General features: G+C 41.5%; 2 protein-coding genes and 1 non-coding gene across 3 annotated transcripts; 1 reads left to right on the forward strand and 2 right to left on the reverse strand.

The window, feature by feature from the left end:
- Positions 1–3,993: 3,993 nt before the first annotated feature.
- Positions 3,994–4,074, reverse strand: trnai-uau (transfer RNA isoleucine (anticodon UAU)). Its single transcript is given in 2 exon segments — positions 3,994–4,029; positions 4,037–4,074. It is a non-coding gene; the product is annotated as a tRNA-Ile (tRNA).
- A 573-nt stretch (positions 4,075–4,647) lies between these two features.
- On the forward strand, positions 4,648–8,742 carry LOC133110577 (zinc finger protein 397-like). The gene is made up of 4 exons (XM_061220794.1): positions 4,648–5,168; positions 5,330–5,454; positions 6,046–6,160; positions 7,171–8,742. The coding sequence occupies exons 1-4, from the start codon at positions 4,880–4,882 to the stop codon at positions 8,349–8,351; spliced, it is 1,710 nt and encodes a 569-aa protein (XP_061076778.1). The 5' UTR covers positions 4,648–4,879; the 3' UTR covers positions 8,352–8,742.
- Positions 8,743–12,158: 3,416 nt separating this feature from the next.
- LOC133110612 (zinc finger protein 397-like) lies at positions 12,159–15,871 on the reverse strand. The gene is made up of 4 exons (XM_061220843.1): positions 15,336–15,871; positions 15,063–15,187; positions 14,102–14,210; positions 12,159–13,491 (listed from the first exon to the last, which is right to left on the reverse strand). Exons 1-4 carry the CDS (start codon positions 15,625–15,627, stop codon positions 12,329–12,331), a joined length of 1,689 nt encoding a protein of 562 aa, XP_061076827.1. The 5' UTR covers positions 15,628–15,871; the 3' UTR covers positions 12,159–12,328.
- Positions 15,872–22,678: the final 6,807 nt, after the last annotated feature.

Genomic DNA, 22,678 nt, shown 5'->3' on the forward strand with positions numbered 1-22,678 from the left:
ATGAGGCGGTGACGGTGACTGTTCTTGTTCATGCCGATGGCTCCCGAATAAAGCCTACGGTGTTCGCTGCAGTGATATCCATGCTAATAATTTTTAAAGGTCTGCTTGAGGCTCCAGTGCTGCCTCATCACCCGAGTGTGGATACTGTTCGCTACAAGGTCTTTATCTCAGGGAAGAGTGGTGTGGGGAAGACTGCTCTTGCTGCCCGTCTTTCTGGTCTGGACATTCCAAACATGCACTATGAGACCACTGGTGAGTGCTTCAACTGTCTGTATATTTACCTTAGTAGATAAAAGGAAAGGGAGGAGTGGAAACAAGTATATTTGTACTTCCAAAAGGTGGATCGATGCACTGCCACTTGACTCTAACCCTACCTGCTATAAACTAAGCTGACAGAAGAATTCACAAGATTGTAGATAAACTGCAGTGGATTTACACAGTGTCTCCTGCAGTCTGCTGGTACAGTCGGGCATGTGGGGATTGAGAGTTGTGATTTCTGTGTGCTTTTCGGAAGACCTGGGCATGTGGTTCCACAGGAATTGAGAGCACAGTGGTGTTTTGGCCAGTGAAGCTGAGAGATAACGGACAGGTGCTGTTCTTCCGGCTGCAGCTGTGGGAATGCGGGGAGAACGCCCTGCACAGATTCGACCACCTCCTTCCGGTATGTGGCTGAGGATAGACATATTGAGGTGGGAGATGCACCATTGGCCAGCCATGGATGACCGTGGCAATGAAAACCCCTCTGAGGAAATTGTATGAAGCCTGGGGTGGATTTGTACACTTGGAGGCCACTCTTGGCAGCCACCGGGCAGACTAAATCAAAATGGTGACAGAGAATGAAAAGAAGTTCAAGTAATGGCAGGGTATGATTTTCAGAGTGGGCTGTGGGTGTGTAAGCCAGTATTATAGTGCTGGGTAATGGAGCCTGCAGTCCAGAGTTTGCTGCATGGCCTGACATGGCCAACTGGAAGGAGAGTAGCACTGATGGGCAGAGGGTAACATCTAGTATACTGTATATACTGGGACTGGGGCCGAGACCGGGAGTATGACCAGAACCTGACCGCTGCCCATACTTTCCAAACTGAACTTTGCTGTGAAGTGGCCTTCAGCGTGCGGACCTTCTGCACGTCTGAGGCAGTAGAGCTGGGGAAAAAGAGACCTCGTTCCAGTGTCCTTCTCTGGTGTTGACTCAGCTCTGTTCATCCCGTGTTTGACTTTGTTTCAGTGGACGGAACCGGATGTGTTCCTGTGACAAACATTCAACAGAGTGGAGCCCCAAAACTTCAGTGGCACTTGGAAGAGAGCTCACCCTAAAATTTAACTTTCACATTTCTAGCTAGAAACCTTCTGTCTAGCTAATGTACAGTACTGTGCAAAAGTCTTAGGTACCCTAGATTTTTATATATACACTCAGCAAGCACTTTATTAGGAACATTTGTACTTTATTACATCAACTTATTCATGCGATTATCTAATCAGCTAATTGTGTGGCAGCAGTGCAATGCATACGTTCATGTAGATACAGGTTAGGAGCTTCAGTTAATATTCATCAACATCAACCATCAGAATGGGGGAAAAATGTGATCTAAGTGACTTTGACCATAGAATGATTGTTGGTGGCAGACAGGGTGGTTTGAGTCTCTCAGAAAATGCAGATCTCCTGGGATTTTCATGCACACTAGTCTTTAGAGTTTGCAAAGAATGATGCAAAAAAACTTGACAAAATCCAGTGATATATATATATTTCTTTTCTGCATTAGTGTGTCAATAGAAAAGAGCTAATTTGAGATTTCCATACAGTCATTTTCCAAACAATTAACAGATTTTTTTTTTTCCTAAGCAGAATGCTTTAAGTAACATATTAAGTAGTAGACCACTTTTCAGGGTTACCTTGACAGATACCTTAGCTAAGAGAACTGATGCAGTTTTAAACTTTTGATTACATTGCTGTACCTACAGTACTGTAGGTAACTATAAATCTACAGGCACCATAAGTGACACTTTCAAACCTGCATTGGAAACCATTATTAAAGTGCAGTTGAATTAGCCTATGTGTACTCTGGTAGTAGTTCTGCATCCTGTATCACAGTTGATTGACAAATCACTGTTAACAATGCTACATCAGTTAGTTAATACAGAGAGTAATGCATTTTAATGAATTAATTAAATGTATTTTAATAGAGTTGTAGATGGTTGACTCGTGTGCATTTCATATCGCTATCCTGTAAATGACAGCTTGGAGGCTGCTACCATCACAGTATGAGAATCTGGCAGGCTGGAGTCCAAAGATCTGAATCTCCACTTCAGAAAACATTTATATCCCAAATTAGAGCCTTTAGTTTAACCCAAATAGAGGGTTTTCTATTTAACAGGAAACATTACTTGAAAATTTTAATTGAAGTAATAATTAAGTTATTTTTGGATGGATTATGCTACAAAAGACAAATAAAACTGGATAAAAAGAAAAAAGTTTTTGCAGTAACTTAATTTATTGTTGTTTTATTGTTGTGGTTTATTCGGCCATCTACATCTGTTGTGTGTGCATTTGTATGTTTGTGTGCATAGGGGAAAGATGGTCTACGTAGATGCTTGTGTGAACAAGTTCTTTCTTTGCATTATTGCCTTTTAGATTTTAGCCTTTTAAAATATATGGCTGATTTCACAGATTAAGCTTAGTCCTGTACTAAACTGAGTTTTCTGTGGAGTGTTGGCATTTCAGGCTGCTAAAGGGACTGCCCCACCTTACATACAATCCTTAATCCCTCCCTACTCCCCAGCTAGACCACTCCGGTCTGCCAGCTCTGGTCGCCTTATGGTTCCCTCACTACGAGCACCTGACTAAAAACTACGACGCAGACTAAAACACACCTTTTCAAACTGTTCCTTAGTCCTACCTCCTGATTTCCCCTGCCCCCCTTTCTGATATCCCTATCCCTCTTGTCTAACCCCCCCCCCCCCCAAAAAAAAAAAAAATTGCACTTATGATGACTGTATGTTTAGAACAACACTTCATGTGTATTTTACTAGTTATGGATGTGATGCTTTAACTTGTGGAAGAACCTATGCACTTGTAAATCGCTTTGGATTAAAAGTGTCTGCCAAATGACAAAAATGTAAATGGAGAATCCATTCAAAATTTTATTTAGCCTTGGACTTTTTTTTTTTTTTGGCTTAATCTGCATCTGTGAAACTGTCCAACTGCCCATAGTGTCCATTCATATAGCTGGATAATAATACACAATAATTCCTTTTTATGATGGATTCCATACTTAGCCATATAGATTGGTTAGTCATGCGCTTCTTGACCAAATCCTCTGTGCTGTAATGATAATGCAAAGATGTATTAAAATCTCATTCTCCATGTGAGGCTTGAACTCACAACCTCGGCATTGCTTCACTGCATACTGCTTTATAAGTACCGCGCGCTAACCGATTACACCACTGGAGCTTACATTTGTTGTTTGGGACGTAATGTAAGCCTGGTCTACTCAGTTATTAAAGGTACACAAGGTAAGATTTTTGTGTTAAAACATTGTTACAAGACCATTGTAAATCCCTTCCTATTATTGAAAAAGCCTCACTGCCATGTTGACTCACACTCTGCCTGGGTTTATAGTCCTTAAATTCGGGTTTCAAAGTGTACATTTGTCGGGCCGTCACATTTGTCAGGCCGCCGAGCTGTACAACAATTCAAGCTCATTCATATATTAAGCGTTATATTCATAGACTGTGGGAACAGTGTTGTGGTTTGAGGTTGTTTGTTGCTGCAATTCCTCTCTTGACCGTTAGGAGTCCGAAATGATCTATTGTACCTTTAACACAAACAGTATTTCATCTTCAGTGAAAATTTGTTTGCCTTGCCACTCTAGATTTACATTTTCTGACCGATCCTTAAGAACATAATGCACAGTAATACCTTCCCAAGCAGGATTCCATATTTAGCCATGCACTTCTTGACAAAATCCTCTTCGTGGCAGATATATTAAATTCTCATGCTCCAGATGAGGCTCGAACTCACAACCTCGGCATTGCGCATTATAAGTACCGCGCGCTAAACTATTGCGCCACTGGAGCTCGTTTTCGGTGTACTATTGTCTTAAATGACTGGTGTATAATAATGGTATAGACCAGATCCGGCTGTGAAAGTAATTATAAATGAATAATCATTGCAATATTAAAACAGGTAGTACCATATCACCATTTTAACCTTTCTGATTGTTGTAATTTGCTTTATAGCTATGGAGTCACGTAATAACAATATTGTGATTGGTAGCTACTGCCACCAGTAGGTACTTTATGTGCAGTTGAAAATTAATTTCACAGCTTAGTTTAATGCGCGTTTGCTCAAAAAGCTAAAGTTAGCTACAAATGTTTTTAAATAAAATCCGAGCATCTGAAATCATCTTAACCTTTTCCTAAAACACCATGCATGAACAGAACTAAGACAGCAGACTGACATCAGTATCTTGAGGGAATGAGAGTCTGGACATTCATATCAGCAGGAAAACCATCTGACATGGTGACATAGTTGTAATTCTTAACTGCATTTTCCTACGTCCCCTAAAGTGTAGTCATGCGATTATTTTACAGTATTTACGGTTATGCGGTCACCACGCTGCTCAGATGTCCGGAAACAAATGTGTTTACTTGTTAGCAATAGCTAAATGCATCCTAATCAATGTTAAAACGGATTAATAATCACAGATGAAATGTGGGAACAGCACATAGCTACTTATTATATTATAATTGTTTTTATGAATGCAATATTGTTTTAGATTTACACATTCCAGCCAGCTGTAACTAGCTACAGGATATACGTTAGCTAGCCGCAGTCTGCAGAAGAAAGAAGTCATTCAAAGCACGCTGATCGGGGTTAAAAATGGTTAATTTCGTTACCTTTCAGGCGCAACTGGCCTCCATTATGGAGGTTCTAGCTAAAGCAGCAGTGGTAGAAATCACCAAACTTGTGGAAGACAGTTCCGCCGAGATACGCCTGGAAATGTCTCGGAACCAGTACGAGAATGTAGCACTAAGGAGAAAATTAAGTAGGATGGAGAGCGAGCTGGTTCTTGCTCGAGGATGTCGAGAGACACAAGGCGCTGAAAAGAGTTCCATAAAAGGTTCTGTATTGCACGGTCCGATTCAGATATGTGATGGAGTCGATAAAGGTAAGTCTTTAGGTGGCTACCGTATGCTATGGATATTGAACTGCCCGTTTGTTGTGCAATATTTAGATAGATTAAAGTATCACATTATAGAACATGAATGGGTTTAATTAATTACAGTTATTTCTCTAATAACGTTCCCGTTCATTTCTCCAACATTTTAGATGGCCGTCATTCTTTGGAAGAAAGTGTTTTTGGAGACGAATGGGGAGGCAGACAGTGGAAGGATGGAGATGTCAGAGTTGTGGAAGACGACATATTCCTGCAGTCCATAACTCTAACGGAAGAGGTGAACTATATGAAGCAGTGTTAATCGTTCCTGAATGTGTTTGAAATGATTCTTTATCCAAACTGGATTCTCAAATGGCAGTCTTCAGATGATGTCAATGTTTGTGTATGGTTGTCAGCATAAGCAGTAAAATAAAGATGATTACCTTGTGAAATACCACTGTCAAACAGCAAAGTCCTATTGAAACTACTTTATTATCACAATGCAAGGAAGCAATAAATGTGTTACTCATATAGGTCTAACCATGGTTCCCTGCATGAGGAATGTACTTCCAGGGGGCTTTGGATATCCTGTGCAACAACTAAATTTGCCGGATAACGGTCAAATTCACTGTAGGCTCAGTCATTACTCACGACTCTTGCATTTGGGTGAGCTATAAGGGAAAAAAGCCTGCTATTGAGCATCTTTTTCTATTTTGGATCCCCTTGGGGGTCCAAGCAACAAGGCTGCCTGGCAGTCCATTCTTCATAGAGAAAATTATGGTTGCATATCTAACCCATCGTTCCATTCACTTTGGATTGGGCTACCAGAGGGTTGGGAAGGTACTTCTAAGGGTTCATGTCCATCTAAAGTCTTGATTTTGCTCTTCAGTTCCAGCCTATGAACATGGAGAAGGACATACCATCATCACATATAATCAAGGAGAATGGACCTAAAAGAGGCCTGACAAGTATATCCAAGGAAGGACCGGTGATCAGTGAAGAGAGTAAGTACTGAGGGGGGAAACATCTGAAAATACCGTGCCTCACAGAACAAGGAACTTTGACTTCGCAGTCATTTGTTTGGCTGATGTTGAGCTGGGCATGGGCTCATTTTGTAAACACATCCATTTATTAAGCCTGGTCATTCTAGAGCATTGGTCTCCAACCCTGGTCCTGGAGAGCTACTGGGTTTTTGTTTTCACCGTATAATCAGCACCCTGTTGAGACCCAGGTAACCAGGTGAGGTGAGCTAAGTTTGTCAACAACTGCTCTAATTGATTAATTAAGTGCAGAGTAACACCGAAAACCAGCAGACCCAGTAGCTCTCCAAGGAAAACCACTGCTCTAGAAGTTCTAAGGCTTAAGAACTTAAGTGCATGACTCTGTCTCAAGGTAGTATGACTTTAATTTTGAGTAATGGGCCGACTATTGTAATGATGCAACACCAATATCCAGATTCCCATCACATAATATAAATCCCAGGTAAAAGCTATGTTTGAAGTGACAGTAGGAGTTAAAAGTGGTGAAAAACTACTTCAGGCACCTAATATAATGAAGATGCCGGCTCTCCATCCTACTGAAATGAAAGCAGGTATAGCACAATCTAATTTAGAAAAGCTGTGTGCATTGGATAGTATTGACCAGGGCTAGGGCTGTCAGAACAAATTTTCCATTTGATTACTATCCACACTGTAAACCCTGCGTTTGTGTAAGTTACAACAATAGTGATCTTACAAAGTAATTTACAAGGAGTTCTGAGGTAATTGGTTCAGTCAGATCTGACCACTGTTGGCAACTATCTCAAAGGAAGTAGCAGCATAACTTCACATTGGTCACTAGAACCTGCTAGACAGTGCCAGACAGTACTCTTAAATTTTGATAAAACCTTAATGAAATTGTTTCAATAACCAATACCACATTAATAATGGATAATCATCCATGAAACAAAAATAATATTTTTTTACAGTGTGTCCACACAGGACCATTGGTTATGATGTTATTTCTCTTTCTGCAGGGCCGTCAGATTTCTGCTCTACAGAAATGAGACCTCCCACTGAACGGCAGCACCACGAGGCTCGCCCAGAGACTCCACAAACTGAGCCCATTCCCACAGAGCACCTGGAGGAGCTCCCTGGGCTGCAGAGGTACAGAAGCAGCGATGAAGAGGATCTGGAGATGAAGGGTGTTCGAGGAAGAGAGCCTCCCACAAAGGTGTTTGTAGAAGCAAGATCTGAGCGTGGTGTCAAGCCACAGAGCAGCCCGGGTGGTGAGCTTGTGTTTGAGAGCGGTGGTCTCCCAAGGGCTCCAGCTACGCAAGGCTACAGCGACCTGGAGGCAGAGGACCAGCGCTGCGCTAATGTTAGCGGTGATCCGCAGCGACTGTCAGGCCAAGCTGAATTGCATCCTAATCAGGCAGTGGAAGGTTCCAGAAACAGCACGCCTTCTTTGGGATCCCTGGATGTGAAGATACACATTGGGACTCCAGGTTTAGCATGTGTCAAAGAGGAGGCTGAGATTCAGACTATATGCATTGAAGAGACTGCATCAGAGAGGGATCAGCGACAGGACAGAAAGACACTGAACTGTGTGAAAAGCGAAGACCGGGCATTTCAGGCCAGGCCACAGAGACTCGAGGCATCAGAAGAAGGAATGAGAGAGAGTCAGAGCACGGCAGAGTCTGGCTCAGACACCGAGGACCCCCAAATTTTCCACATGAATGACAGCTTAGAGCCCTATCAGATAACTGACCCTGCCGATTTAACCAACACCCATTCTGGCCTGAGTTTCACCCAGCGAAATAGCATACATGATCAAATACACCCAGGAAAGAAAGCATTCAGGTGCACACAGTGTGGTAGGAGTTTCAGCCATCGTAATAATCTGTACCGTCACCGGCGAATTCACACAGGCGAGAAGCCCTTTGCCTGCGTACACTGTGGGAAGAGTTTCACTCACCAGAGTAATTTGTATGAGCACGAGCGGATTCACACAGGGGAGAGACCCTTTAGCTGTGTTGTGTGCGGGAAGAGTTTCACTCAGCAAAGTAATCTTAAGAGACACCAGCGGATACACACGGGAGAAAGGCCATACAGCTGCATGCATTGTGGAAAGACTTTTACTCGCCTGATGCACCTGAAAATGCACCAGCAAGTTCATTTTGGAGGGAAACCGCACAGTTCTTTTGAGTACTGTTGATTGTCTTGGGCACTATTTTGGCTAAATAGTTGGATTGGGAGGATGAATGCAAATTTTATATCTTTCTGGAGCTATTTAAATGTGCTATTATTCTAACAACTCTAAAGAATGTTTGACATTGGACACCAACAAATAGTATTGTATTTTCAAATATGAACATTCAATGTAATGTTTTGTAATTGTAATTTATTGATTGAAAAGTGCAGCTTTTATGGATACAGTTTTGACAGTATAAGAATTGTGAACATAATAGAGAAACTACTTTTAACAATTCTGACATTTCATGTGCAAAACAATTATTTTATAAATATTTTTGGAGAAGGATTTAACTTTCTTTTTACAAAATTACAGGATTTTCCATGAAATAAAATGCAATTTCTGATTTCTCAAATGATTGTGATTCCATTGTGTTGTGTGAAACGTTTCATTGCAACTGCTGCTTTGTGGCAGTTATTTCCTCCCCATTTTGCTTTGCATTTTGTACCAAAAAACTCTCAATTTCTCAATTATGTCACAATTCTGAGACAGAGGGGTCAAGACAAGGGAATTCAACAGAGTATGAGAGCATATTAACAGAATGCAAGGGAAAGCACAGATGATTTACCACATAAACATTACATTACATTACATTATTGGCATTTGGCAGACGCTCTTATCCAGAGCGACGTACAACAACCCTGGGGAACTCCTGTGGTAAGGGGCCGAGGTGTCGATACCGTACCAGCCCAGGCAACCTGGAAGGAGCGACCAGAGAGGTAGGACTCAATCCAGTCCAGGGCTGTGCCACAGATGCCCGTTGCCAACAGGGCGGACAGGAGGATGGAGTGATCCACAGTGTCGAAGGCAGCAGAGAGATCTAGAAGAATGAGGACAGAGGAGAGGGAGGCTGCTCGTGCGGCATGGAGCGACTCACTGACGGAGAGGAGCGCGGTCTCTGTCGAGTGGCCCGATCTGAAGCCAGACTGATGGGGGTCTAGCAGGTTGTTGTTAGAAAAGAAAGAAGGCTGAGTAGAAGCAGCTCATTCAATGGTTTTAGAAAGAAAAGGAAGAAGAGATAGTTCTGGATGATGGAGGGATCCAGAGTAGGCTTTTTTAGCAGTGGAGTGATGTGGGCCCTCTTGGAGGATGCTGGAAAACAGCCGGAAGACAGGGAGGAGTTGACAAGGGAGGTAACAAATGGGAGAATGTCAGGTGTCATAGTCTGGAGAAGAGAAGAGGGCACAGGTTGTAGGGCGGTGGGAGAGCAGGAGTTGAGAAACATCAGAGTCTGTAAGGGGGGAGAAAGTGGAAAAGGAAGGGATGGGCCTAGAGTTCTGAATTTGTGTCTGACAGTATTTTGCTTTGGTGGCAGTGACAGCGGAAGAGAATGCCGCCAGGAGAGACTGGTAAATTGTGAGGTCTGAAGGGTCTCTGAATTTTCCCCACTTCCTCTCCGCTGTGCGGAGGCTGGTCCTGGAGGTACGGAGGGTGATATCCTAGGACTGGGGGGGGATGTGCGAGGCGGCTTTGAGACAGGGGGACAGAGAGAGTCAAAGGCAGATGCAGAGTCAGTGGGAGAAGGATTCGAGAGGGGGGAGTGAGGCGGTGACAGTGGTGGTAAAGGAAGAGGGTGAGAGGGAGTGGAGGTTACGGCGGGCTGAGGAAGTGTGGGTGGGAGGGGGGAGGAGGATGGGGAGGAAGAGGGAGGGAGAATGAGATGAAGTGGTGATCAGATGTATGCAGCGGGGTAACCGTGTACATAAACAGTAATGAGATGATAAGCTTTTAGGTGTACTCGCATCATTGCATCATATGCATCATCACATTCTGACAACTGTTCTTCCAGGTATTACTAATTGCCAACTTGCCTTTAGTAATGCTGTCCTCCGAAACAGAATGGAACAATATCCTTGCACCAAATGTATGCCCGGTTGTTTGCATAAATTTGGACATGATTACTCAGACTTGAACACCTATTGAACACTAGTATAGTACTGTCTAATGATGATGGCACATCAGCCATGATTCATTACATTAGTTATTTAGCTGACGCTTTTATCCAAAGTGACAGTTGATTATACTCAGTAGGGGCCAATCTCCCCTGGATCAATGTGGGGTTAAGGGCCTTGCTCAAGGGCTGCACTGATCTTATTGTGGTTACACTGGGGCTTGAACCAGCAACTGTGAGGCCTAGATGCATCACCTTGCTCTTGCCTGCATATTAATGTACATTTTTACCTGGACTATTTTAACAGCTAGTTTAATATATCAGGCTATAATCTGCCCAACCACTGTTATCATTTGCTCTGTTCTTCCCCATTACTATTTAGCCCATTCAACTGCCTACACCAGGTCAGGGAGCAGACAATGGAAGAGAAAACTCTACCACTTTGACATGCTTGCTGACCATCTGTGCACCCCAGTTCTTCATCCAGGCTCTTGCCATTTGCCAGCTTGATACCCAGGTGTGTATAATGGCTACTGTGGGAATGTCATTGAGAACAAAGTGTGAAACGGGCAAATTCACTTATTTAAATGACTTTGAAGGACAGAACATTTTTGAAATTGCTAAATTGATAAACGCATCAAAAGATTTGATGATGGGCTTTAGGTGGGAGCTACACTTGTAGCCACTGAGCGTTAAACGGTTTCCCAAGAAAAGGCTAACACGAGCAGAAGATATCACGGCAGAGCACACATTTAAAAAGCACTACTCACGTATGGTAATATCGTGTACCCTTGGCTGCGAATTCCAAAAACTAGAACAATAGATCGAAAGTCATAAAAACGTTTTTTTAAAAGGATGCTGCAAATCTAGATTCGTTCCATCATACTTTTATACTGTTATGTGGTCATTTGTTGAGGATAACAACTCTTAAAAGGAATAAGGCATTACCTGCTCCCTGATACCTGCGATACTTATTTGTCTTTATTATTATTATTTTAATTAGTAAGACGGTATGAGCTAAGCTTGCTGTTCATCTGCAGCCATTGATAGAGGTAACACACTTCATATAAGCCATAGACATCCCTGTAATATCCCTGTACTGGACCCACAGTGATTGTAACTTCGGGGAATGTCTTTATGTGGTGTTTACCCTTTAATTTGATACACTTGTTTAAAGTGGGAATCTGTGATTTTTTTACATGAAAAATACCAAATTTCAGACATATTCCAATTGGCATTTCTATAGCAATGACCATTGAGACCATTTCGGTTGTTTAATTTCATTTCTATACATTACCATTTTAAGTTAGGGGAGGGCCCGCCATTCCCACCCTGTATGGAGAAACCTATGGAAGAAATGAATGCAAATATGCAGAGTTTGTGTGACACTTACTTCTTGCACAAGAGGAGGAAGAGTCTCAGCACAGTTGTCTTTGTTTGCAGTAATTTAGCAATAATGGATGAAAGTACAAATAGTAAAGGGACCAAAAAGGGAAACCAATGTGCCAAACCTATGTGCCAAACCTAGTAGAAAAATAGGCAAACCATGCGGCTGTTTTGGAGCGCGTCTTCATGTAGCCGTGAACTCCACCAAAACCGAGGAAATCGTAGATTCCCACTTTAAAATGAGCCTACGATCAGCTCAATCAGAGCAGACAGCTTGGCTGCAGCTAAACGTAGGCTAATTACACAGTAGCAGGTAGTATAACGATGTATTTGCAAATTCAATCTGCAGGTAAAAAAGGGACTCTTATAAGGGTGAATATATGTCACAGTGCTGTGAAAAAGTATTGCCCCTTTCCAATTTCCTGCATATATTCCACACTAAATGGTTTCAGGTCTTTAGACAAAAAGTAGTATTCGAAAGTAAACACAAAACATTATTGAAATGATTGCTTATTTAATTTAATCAAACACCCATATCACCTGTGTGAAAATATAATCCTCACAAGAATAAAAAGGTAGCTCAAGAAGCATATAAAATGTGCACCCATCCTCTCAATTCAACTGTTAATTTGGCCAAATAAGTGCCAGAAGCAATCAGCAGTACTCATAGGGTATTCCCTCCAAAATGAACTTGCTGGTGCATTTTTAGGTGCATCAGGTGAGTAAAAGTCTTTCGGCAGTGCATGCAGTTGTAAGGCCTTTCTCCCGTGTGTATCCGCTGATGTCTCTTAAGATTACTTTGCTGAGTGAAGCTATTCCCGCACACAACACAGGTAAAGGGTCTTTCCCCGGTATGAATCCGTTTGTGGTCATTCAGATGGCTTTGTTGTGTGAAACTCTTCCCACAGTGTACGCAGGCAAAGGGCTTCTCCCCTGTGTGAATTCGCCGGTGGCAGGAAAGATTATTACGATGGCTGAAACTCCTACCACACTGTGTGCACCTGAATGCTTTCTTTCCTGGGTGTATTTGATCATGTATGCTATTTCGCTGGGTGAAACTCAGGCCAGAATGGGTGCTGACTAAATTGGCGGGGTCACTTATCGGATGGGGTTCGATGCTGTCATTCATGTGGAAAATTTGGGGGTCCTCGGTATCTGAGCCAGACTCTGCCGTGCTCTGACTGTCTCTCATTCCTTCTTCTGATGCCTCAAGTCTCTGTGGCCTGGCCTGAAATGCCTGGTCTTCGCTTTTCACACAGTTCAGTGTCTTTCTGTCCTGTCGCTGATCCCTCTCTGATGCAGTCTCTTCAATGCATATAGTCTGAATCTCAGCCTCCTCTTTGACACATGCTAAACCTGGAGTCCCAATGTGTAGCTTCACATCCAGGGATCCCAAAGAAGGCGTGCTGTTTCTGGAACCTTCCACTGCCTGATTAGGATGCAATTCAGCTTGGCCTGACAGTCGCTGCGGATCACCGCTAACATTAGCGCAGCGCTGGTCCTCTGCCTCCAGGTCGCTGTAGCCTTGCGTAGCTGGAGCCCTTGGGAGACCACCGCTCTCAAACACAAGCTCACCACCCGGGCTGCTCTGTGGCTTGACACCACGCTCAGATCTTGCTTCTACAAACACCTTTGTGGGAGGCTCTCTTCCTCGAACACCCTTCATCTCCAGATCCTCTTCATCGCTGCTTCTGTACCTCTGCAGCCCAGGGAGCTCCTCCAGGTGCTCTGTGGGAATGGGCTCAGTTTGTGGAGTCTCTGGGCGAGCCTCGTGGTGCTGCCGTTCAGTGGGAGGTCTCATTTCTGTAGAGCAGAAATCTGACGGCCCTGCAGAAAGAGAAATAACATCATAACCAATGGTCCTGTGTGGACACACTGTAAGAAACACTATCCAGTAAATAAAAAAGGTATTATTTTAGTTTTATGTATGAGTGTACATCATAGACACTCAGGGACGTATCGGTCTTCTGTTGCTGTAGCCTACCAATTAAGAGGTTTGATACGTTGTGTGTTCAGAGATGCTCTTCTGCATACATACATGTAATGTGTGGTTATTTGCATTACAGTCACCTTCCTGTCAGCTTCAACCAGTCTAGCCCTTCTCCTCTTACCTCTCTCATTAACAAAGCGTTTTTGCCTGCAGAACTGCTGCTCACTGGATGTTTTTTGCTTTTCACATTATCAACTCTTACTGTCACTTCAAACATAGTTTCTACCTGGGATTTATATTATATGTGATAGGAATCTGCATCTTGATATAATATACTCCATTCCATCACCTTAATCAATGGATGCGTTTACAAAACTTTTTGTAGACTAAGATTAACTCAAGCCCAGCTCATTATTAACCCAGCAATGACGGCAAAATCAGCTCTTGTACAGTTCCCTATTCTGTGAGACACAGTATTTTCAAACATTTTCTCCCCTCAGCACTTACTCTTTTCACTGGTCACCAGTCTTTCCCTTGGTATCGCACTTGTCAGACCTTGTTTCTCCATGACTATAAGTGATGACGATACGTCCTTCTCCATGTCCGTAGACTGAAACTGCAGAGGAAAGTCAAGATGTTAGATGGAACTCTGTCATAAACCTTGCCACACCAAAACAAATATAATGTGAATCTGTATTTTGGTTTCTCCACTTAAATAATGTAATACTGTGAGTAAAGCATTATTTGGCTCAAACCTGGCCAATCACAGCCTGTCACCAAGACAGGTAGGCATAGTCTGTGAGCATCACCACGCATATTTGTAAGAATCTATTCTTTTGATTTTGCAAAAACAAGTTCTGTGGCACAGTCAGCACTTTATTCAGCCTGGAAGCATAACTTTAATAGCAATAACCTGCAAGCCACATGTTGTTATATGTCCATCAAATGTGTGCTCAGCAAGACAAAATGTTCCACAAAACGCCCTGTCAAAACAAAAAGTACCTTGGGGGATCATGTGCAATAGTTTAGAGGTACTTTCCAAACCTTCTGTATTTTATTAATCTGCCAAAAGTATAAATGCAGGCTTCTTCCCCTTATCATAGCCCACCCGAGTGCAAGGGGCATGATCGAGCCTACAGTGAATTTGACAGTTGTCCAGCCAATCCTGCTGTGGCATGAGGCATTCAAAAGCCCCTGGAAGTACATTCTCATACAGGGAGCTTTGGTTATGTGAGTAATCCATTGACTGCTTCCTTGCATTGTCATAATACAGTAGTTTAGGTCTTTAGCTACTGTTGGACAGTCGTATTTCACAAGGTATTTATCTTATTTTATATTTAGTATGCTGAAAGTGATAAACTAACACTGACATCATCTGAAGCCATTTGAAAATCCAGTATAACCCAGTACAGTTTATGAATAATAGTGCAACATTAAGGCTCAATTAATACTGCTCCATGTAATTCACCTCTTCCGTTAGAGTTATGGACTGCAGGAATATGTCGTCTTCCACAACTCTGACCTCTCCATCAGTCCACTGCCTGTCTCCCCATTCAACTCCGAAGACACTTCCTTCCAAAGTATGACGGCCATCTAAAATGTTGGAGAAAGTTATTAGAACTCATTTTTTTCATTACTGAATGAATCCATTGGTCTTTAACTGCTTTAAACATGGCACAATAAACGGGCAGTTAAATGTCCACACAATACCAGAGCCATGCAAACTACAACGAAGCCTTACCTTCATCGACTTCATCGTCCGATATCTGAATCGGACCGTGCAATACAGAATCTTTTATGGAACTCTTATCAGCGCCTTGCGTCTCTCGACATCCTCGAGCAAGAACCAGATCGCTCTCCATCCTACTTAATTTTCTCCTTAGTGCTACATTCTCGTACTGGTTCCGAGACATTTCGAGTCGTATCTCGGCGGAACTGTCTTCCACAAGTTTGGTAATTTCTACCACTGCTGCTTTAGCTAGGACCTCCATAATGGAGGCAAGTTGCGCCTGAAAAGTAACGAAATTAACCATTTTTAACACCGATTACCGTGCTTTGAATTACCTCTTTTTTCGGCACGTTGCGGCTAGCTATATCCTGTAGCTAGTGACAGCTGTCTGGAATGTGTAAATCTAAAACAACAGTGCATTTATTTAAAAAAAAAAAACAATTTAATAAGAAGCTATGTGCCGTTCCTACAATTAATCTGTGATTATTCATCCGTTTTGGACCATTAGGATGCATTTAAGTACTGTTAACCTATTTTTTTCTAACAAGTAAAACCATTTATTTCCGGAAGTCTGAGGCTGAGCAGTCTGCTGATATTTTAGTCTGTGGTGGTGACCGCATAACCGTAAATACTGTAAAAACATCGCATTATATTTGGGCCAAAAACATTTTCTTCGTGAGATGGCTCTGTACTCCCCTTTTAGAGAAAAATGTAAAAATGTACAAAAATACTCTAATAAAAGCTTAAAATCTGTACAAAGACTTTCTTTGGCATACTAATATCCATATATAACCACGAATGTGGCATGCAGTCACATACACACCTTTTATAATTCCTTTCTTTGTTGTTCCTTAATTTATCAGTGTTGTCATGGGGTCATGGTCATACATATCACTGTATACCGTCATTATAACATTTTATTCTAATACTAATAATTTTATTGACTGCCATCACAGATAGCGTAGTAACCAGGGAAGTTCAAACTAGTTCACGGTCTTGACCCTGCTGATCATTCCGGTTTAAACCAGCCTAAACTGGTCAAGCTGGTTCAAGATGTGCTTTTGACACTTCTAGTTAGTATTAGCATATTCCATGAACTATAAGTAGACACCAGAGCTGAAGTCATAATTGTACCCCTCACTGTGTACAACATTTAAGCAGTGAGGTTATGACTATGTATAGTGTTATAAGGCGTAGTTAATGTGTTGAAATGTTTTACAATTAGATTAGGACCACATGAATTTACACATGTTTTTACGGGGCCTATACTGGACATGGCTACATTGTCCAAATTACAGGAATGTATTGATATTGGGGAAGGTGAGCACTTTGAAACCCCAAAAATGATTTACACTATATACTGGAACATTCCACAACTGCCACCTTTGGGCAACTGACACATTCATGTCAGTGAGAGTGAGAGAAATTATGCCCTCACCACTAAAGTAGCCCATTAAAACAGCATCTGTAGCAGCTGTCAAGGACATTATCATGGTTTATTAAAACATAATACAAAAACGCTCCAGTCTCACTAACTCTCCTGTTTGACCCAAGGGAAAACCCGATGGTGCCTGACATCTAACAATAAACTCCATGGGGATAAACAAAGTTGCAGAGCAATTTACAGAATCCTTTTACAATACTGGGGCAACTCCGTACTGATCACAGTCTACTCGGTGTCTTAGTTCTGTCTCACAGGTTTTGGAATGTCCCAGTACATGAAGTCACACCTGTTTGCATTTACATAATATCAGAATTCACCTACTATCTATCACCAGAGACCAAAGGACTGCCTTAAAAAAATAAGATTAGACGGTTCAATAGCTCTTTGATATGACAATTTGCTGCAGTTCTTCCCTGACAGAGACACATGTGAAAGATACAAAAACTCTGATGGATGGGCTAGGGAAAAATCTAGTCAGATAGGCATTGCTGGTGTTATCTCTCTAGGACACACTATATCACAGGACCAGCATAGCCTGACCCTGGATCAAACAGATGCTATCTTGAACAGTCCTCCTCCCACAATAGTGAAAGGAAAGTGTTTGTTTTAATCATGCTAATAAATCAGACAGCTCAACCACTAACTGAATTATAGAAAGGCAATCCTGAAGGCACAGATACACCGTAGCTTGGACAGATGACTAAAATTCAACTACACTGAAAACTCAACTAGCCCAAGCCCCTTATGCATGTCACTGAAAGGAAGCAATTGGATTCATGTCTGCTGTCTTGTCTCAGGAGCATTGAGGGAAATGGACAGGTATTACAGTTCAACTTCAGACACAGTGGACAAGGGGATGCCAGCATGCATAAGGGCAGTACGAGCTGTTTTTCCGGCCATACAGACCAAGATTTTACATTTTGCCCTCATCTTGCAGCACACATACAGTGGTATCAGAAAGTATTCAGACCCCTTCACTTTTTGCACACTTTATTGTGTTGTCGATTTCATTTTAAATGGATGAATGAATTGCCAGTTTTGCCCATAAATGTGCACTCAATAACCCATAATGACACAAAGTGAAAAAATATTTTAGAAATGTTTTATTAAATTGATTAAAAATAAAAACTGGAATTAAATCTGGAGTGGAACGTCCGGGGATGACAGCCAGACTTTTTAGCAAGAGGCAGAGCATCTGACGGAGATGTGGCAAAGCAGGATGGCACGTGCCCTTCTCCACGTCCTACACGCTCTGTAAACCAAGGCCTGGGCAAAGGTGTCCGCTTTCCTCTCTTCTTCGGGAAATAGAGGGGGCTGGTAACCCAAACAGCACTGGAAAGGGATCCCCGTGGAGGAGACAGGGAGAGAGTTATAGCCAAGGAAGGCAGCTGGACCAGGTGGTGGGAGTCGCTTCAGCCAGGCAGTCTAGCCCCTTCCCTAATTCGATCTGACCGTTTGTCTCACAGTAAAACCCGGAAGATAGGTTGGGTTGTGCCATTGCTTTTGCTATTTCTAGGCAATTAATGAGCTGCATTAATAATTTTGCTGGTTTTTGATGACCCAGCCTGTTTTCCACACAAGCACAAAAAAAGTTTCTGTGCGCTGTCACTCTTCCCGAATTGTGTAGTGATTTCCCAATTTAGCCTAACAGTTGCTGTTTTAAATTTGTATTTTAGGTGTATGCCATGTGAGTCTGCTGTCATGTTGCGTTCGTGGAATTGTATAGGCTGTGGGCTATAAGCTACATATAATTGTATGATATAACTATATAGTTTGGTGGATGGGGTCACTGGGGAGGGGGGCCCATGTGTCGTGAGCTACGGACCCCTTACCGAGCTCAGACCTCACGTTCCCACGAGCAGTACCCCACGAGGAGGTGTCTCGGGGACAAACTTTAAGTACTCCGAACGTCCTGGAGCCCTGGTAAGTTCTACTGAACTTCCAGCCCAGTCTCGAAGTGAAGGGTGTGATGCAAATCTGGTATACGATTTCCTGTATTCACTGTATTCCTCTAAAAGAACCTTTATCACATATAATTTTTCCATTTACATTTTAGTCATTTGGCAGACGCTTTTAATCCAAAGCGACTTACAAGTGCATAGGTTCTACCATAAGTCAAATCATCACATCCAGAAACTAGCAAAATACACATGAAATGCTGTTCTAAACATAGTTGTCATCATAAGTGAAATATTATTATAATTTTTTTTTTAATTTTTTTTATTTTTTTTTAGACAAGGATAGGGATATCAGAAAGGAGGGGCAGGGGAAATCAGGAGGGAGGACTAAGGTAGAGTTTGAAAAGGTGGGTTTTGAGTCTGCGTCGAAATAGGGGGAGGGATTCTGCTGTTCTGACAGTGGTAGGCAAGTCATTCCACCACTGAGGAACCAGAACGGAAAACAGGCGTGAACGTGCAGCTCGACCGCCAGGTGCACGTAGAGAGGGAACCATAAGGCGACCAGAGCTGGCAGACCGGAGTAGTCTAGCTGGGGAGTAGGGAGTGATCAGGGATTGTATGTAAGGTGGGGCAGCCTGAAATGCCAACACTAGGGCCTTGAAACGGATGCGTGTGGCAATAGGAAGCCAGTGGAGGCCTATGAGAAGCCTAATTATAGTCAGATATACTTTATTATAATCAAAAGAATCAAAAGAATAGAGTTATACAGCTGACAGGTTAAATATCATCTTTCAGTTTGCTAATCACATACAAGTTTCAGATAACCCCTTTAGCTCTTTCTAATTTACCTTTCCACCAGATGTTAAATTCAAGGTACACCCCTCAAATATCCATCCTCTTTGGCCTTTGCCTTATCCTATAGCTACCCCTTCTGGAAGTTAAAAGAAACTATTCCTAGAATATTATGTGCATCAACACTCTAAAATTTCTCTACATTTTTTCTACCTTATATAGTATCTTAATGAAAAATAAAAGACATAAAAATGAAAGGAAACTTATAATTTGAACTTCTATGTGCTACTTTTCCTACTTCTACAAGTAATATAGATTATAACTACCACTCAAGCTTGATTATAGTTGTTCTGCGTTGCTCTTTCTTCAATAGCCCATAGATATCTTGTGAAGCAAAATTCTAAGATGCTATTCTAACGTCTAAAAGCTTATTCCTTATATATTCTTAACTTGTATAAAAGTGTACCTTTTTTTGATAAGAAATGTCCCCAGTATACTGAGTGGAAAGACATTTATCTCTTATGCAACCTTTTTTTCAATGAACATATTCATCACTTTTATTTGTCTCACTGTCATTTCCCCATACCTTAAAGGGAGTTTTCCCCAATACTTTATCTCATATACCCCTCCGGTTGGGAGTTTCCACCATCTCATTATACGAGTGGAAAAACACTAGCTCTTTTGTAATTTTTTAATGAACCTATTCATCACTGGTATCTGTCTCAATTTCATAGTCTCTCCTTGACTTTCTCCACACTTTGACTTCATACAAGCCAGAAGTAAGTGCCTTCCACCATCTCAATACACTCTTCAGGTGCTCTTTTTTGTGGCGCCTTAAGGGATCTACAAAGGACATCCAGCTAATAGCTGAGTGTAATTCATCACTTAACTCCTCTACTGTTAGTCCTTTGAATCTATCCAATAAATTATTCGTGCTATGATCAGGAAGGCCCTTAAAGCCTCTTAATCTTCTTTCGGTATTGACATCCCTTCCGTTTTCCTTATCTTTCCTACATTTTTCCATCTCCTCATACTCTTTTATTTCCCAATCATCTACATTGTTTTCCTCATCTTTTTGCTTTAGCCAGGCATTGTGCTCCTCCCCTGTAGGAGCAAGCCCACACATCTCAACTAAGTATGTTATTACATCTACCGTTTCTTTGAAAGCCAGACTCCCTGGGTCACCAATTACCCATTCAGCATGTTGAGTATCCTCCAAGGTCATGCTGGAACTCATTCTATGCATGACCTCAGTCAGACCTTTAACCTTGCTCTCTAAAACCCTAAACCCAGACTCCTCAGTGTCCATAAACGGTTGTACATTTATCTTTAACCACATATTTCTCCTCTTACGGGCGCTTTTACTCCTACCCCATTGGCATGTGCGAGGGGTTAACAATGCATTCCTGCCTAACCCATCTTCTGTCAATCTCTCATCAGGCGGGCCTAGGGCCGGGTCCTCAACACATGCCCCAGGGCCCAGTGTACACTGGTTCTGCCTCTGATTTAAAGGGATTGTTAAAATGTGTGGATGCATTATATATTATATGTAGACCTATGCACGTTAAAATAACATTCATTAATATAACATTCATAAATAATAACATATAATAACAAACATAAACAAATAACATCATAACATAAATGATAACATAAACAAAACTGTTTAGAGGGAAGGACTGGTAAGGGAGTTCTGCCCAAGCCCTGCCATCAGAAGCAATAAATCTAAATTATTAATAAGCAGTTATTAATGACCAGTTCTAACAAGTGATGATTTTTTAATCCTGAAGGTAAGCACAAGAGAAGTGATATGAAATGAAAGACATAAATGCTCAGATGGACTGTCTCTCTGTGAGATTTTTGACATTCATCTTGTGTGCATTGACTCCCCTTCTGCTGAATAAAGAACACTCATTATTTACAGTTCCCGTCTCGTACCCTTTCCTACTCGCTCTTGGAGTCTTACAACATACTGCCAGCTAGTGGGCATAATTTAACTAAACAACAAGGTTATTTCATTCAGAAAAACATTGAATGTTTTGTCAATGCAAGCACTGTATTGGCAGATGATATCCACAGGGCTCAGGAGTTTGTTTGAATCCCTCTTCCAGCTCTTAACTGCTCCTCTGCATAATACTTTTCCAAGTGCAGAACTCTGGAGGCCATATTTAGCACTCAGAGTGATTACCTTGCCTGTAACTGTATAGAGTCAATTTTGCTTTTTTCAGTACCTCATTCTTTAAAGAGTTTTACACAATGTTTTTTATTCTTCATTTCCACATGTTAACTGTGAAAGTGAATAACATTTCCTTTTAAATGACCATTCTCAAGTGTTACCATGGTCTCTCAGTAGGGTAGCCTATATTTGTAATGTTGGTTTACCCTTGAGTTGGACATAATTTCACAGCAACATTAAAATACAACTGCATCATTTGCATTGATATATTGTGATGAAAAATACATGTATACATACAGAATTCTGAAAAGGTACATTTTATAATTTATAACAACAAATTAAGTTGTGTGAAAATGCAAAATGCAATCTCTAGTGAGTTGTAAGCACATCATTTAAAGGTTGAAAATGTTATCTGGCCCTAGAGCCTACACCTCAGCTGCCAAGTTATGGTTTGTGTTAGACCCAGTAGAAATAGCAGAAACGTTATGATGATATGTTAGTTGCAAGACCTGACTGTGATGTAATTGAATGTTGCAATAAAGCTGGATCATAGTTCTCAACTAGGTTACATCTTTGGTTACACCAACCTGTGTGTGTGTGTGTGCATGTGAGTGTTAACTCTCCTATTATGTTTGGGGTCAATTTGACCCCATTCAGTGTTTGACATCTCTTAAAAACCATGTGCATGTGTTGTATAGGCTTATTTTGACCATATGTAACTGTATAAAATGTATCTCAGAAACAAAATATACAACCATTTTAATCTCAGATTTCTTTGTGGATGATTCTGGTTGCACTTTCAGATACAGGTGCCAAACTTCCACTTCCTGTACCTCAGGCTCCAAAATTAGTTTTTAGACCGTTTCTCACCGATTTATGGATAACAGACTAGTCATTTGGAAGACGACACACAAAGTGTCAAAATTTATCTTTTGAAATAATTTATCTTTTCTTTAAATTGTTGGGGTCAATTTGACCACAAACATAAAAGTGGTCATACACTCTTAACATAATAGGAGGGTTACTAAAACTAGTTTAAAAAATA

This window comes from Conger conger, chromosome 14 (assembly GCF_963514075.1).
Source record: "Conger conger chromosome 14, fConCon1.1, whole genome shotgun sequence".
Lineage (NCBI taxonomy): Eukaryota > Metazoa > Chordata > Actinopteri > Anguilliformes > Congridae > Conger > Conger conger.

What these genes read in the sequence shown, in the direction of transcription:
- LOC133110577 (XM_061220794.1), top strand. Translation starts at nt 4,880, where the DNA reads ATGGTTAATTTCGTTACCTTTCAGGCGCAACTGGCCTCCATTATGGAG. An exon ending in ATGTGATGGAGTCGATAAAG is followed by an intron (nt 5,169 to 5,329) that starts GTAAGTCTTTAG and finishes CCAACATTTTAG; the next exon opens with ATGGCCGTCATTCTTTGGAA. An exon ending in CCATAACTCTAACGGAAGAG is followed by an intron (nt 5,455 to 6,045) that starts GTGAACTATATG and finishes TTTGCTCTTCAG; the next exon opens with TTCCAGCCTATGAACATGGA.
- LOC133110612 (XM_061220843.1), bottom strand. Translation starts at nt 15,627, where the DNA reads ATGGTTAATTTCGTTACTTTTCAGGCGCAACTTGCCTCCATTATGGAG. An exon ending in GGACGATGAAGTCGATGAAG is followed by an intron (nt 15,188 to 15,335) that starts GTAAGGCTTCGT and finishes CCAACATTTTAG; the next exon opens with ATGGCCGTCATACTTTGGAA. An exon ending in ACTGGTGACCAGTGAAAAGA is followed by an intron (nt 13,492 to 14,101) that starts GTAAGTGCTGAG and finishes CTCTTTCTGCAG; the next exon opens with GGCCGTCAGATTTCTGCTCT.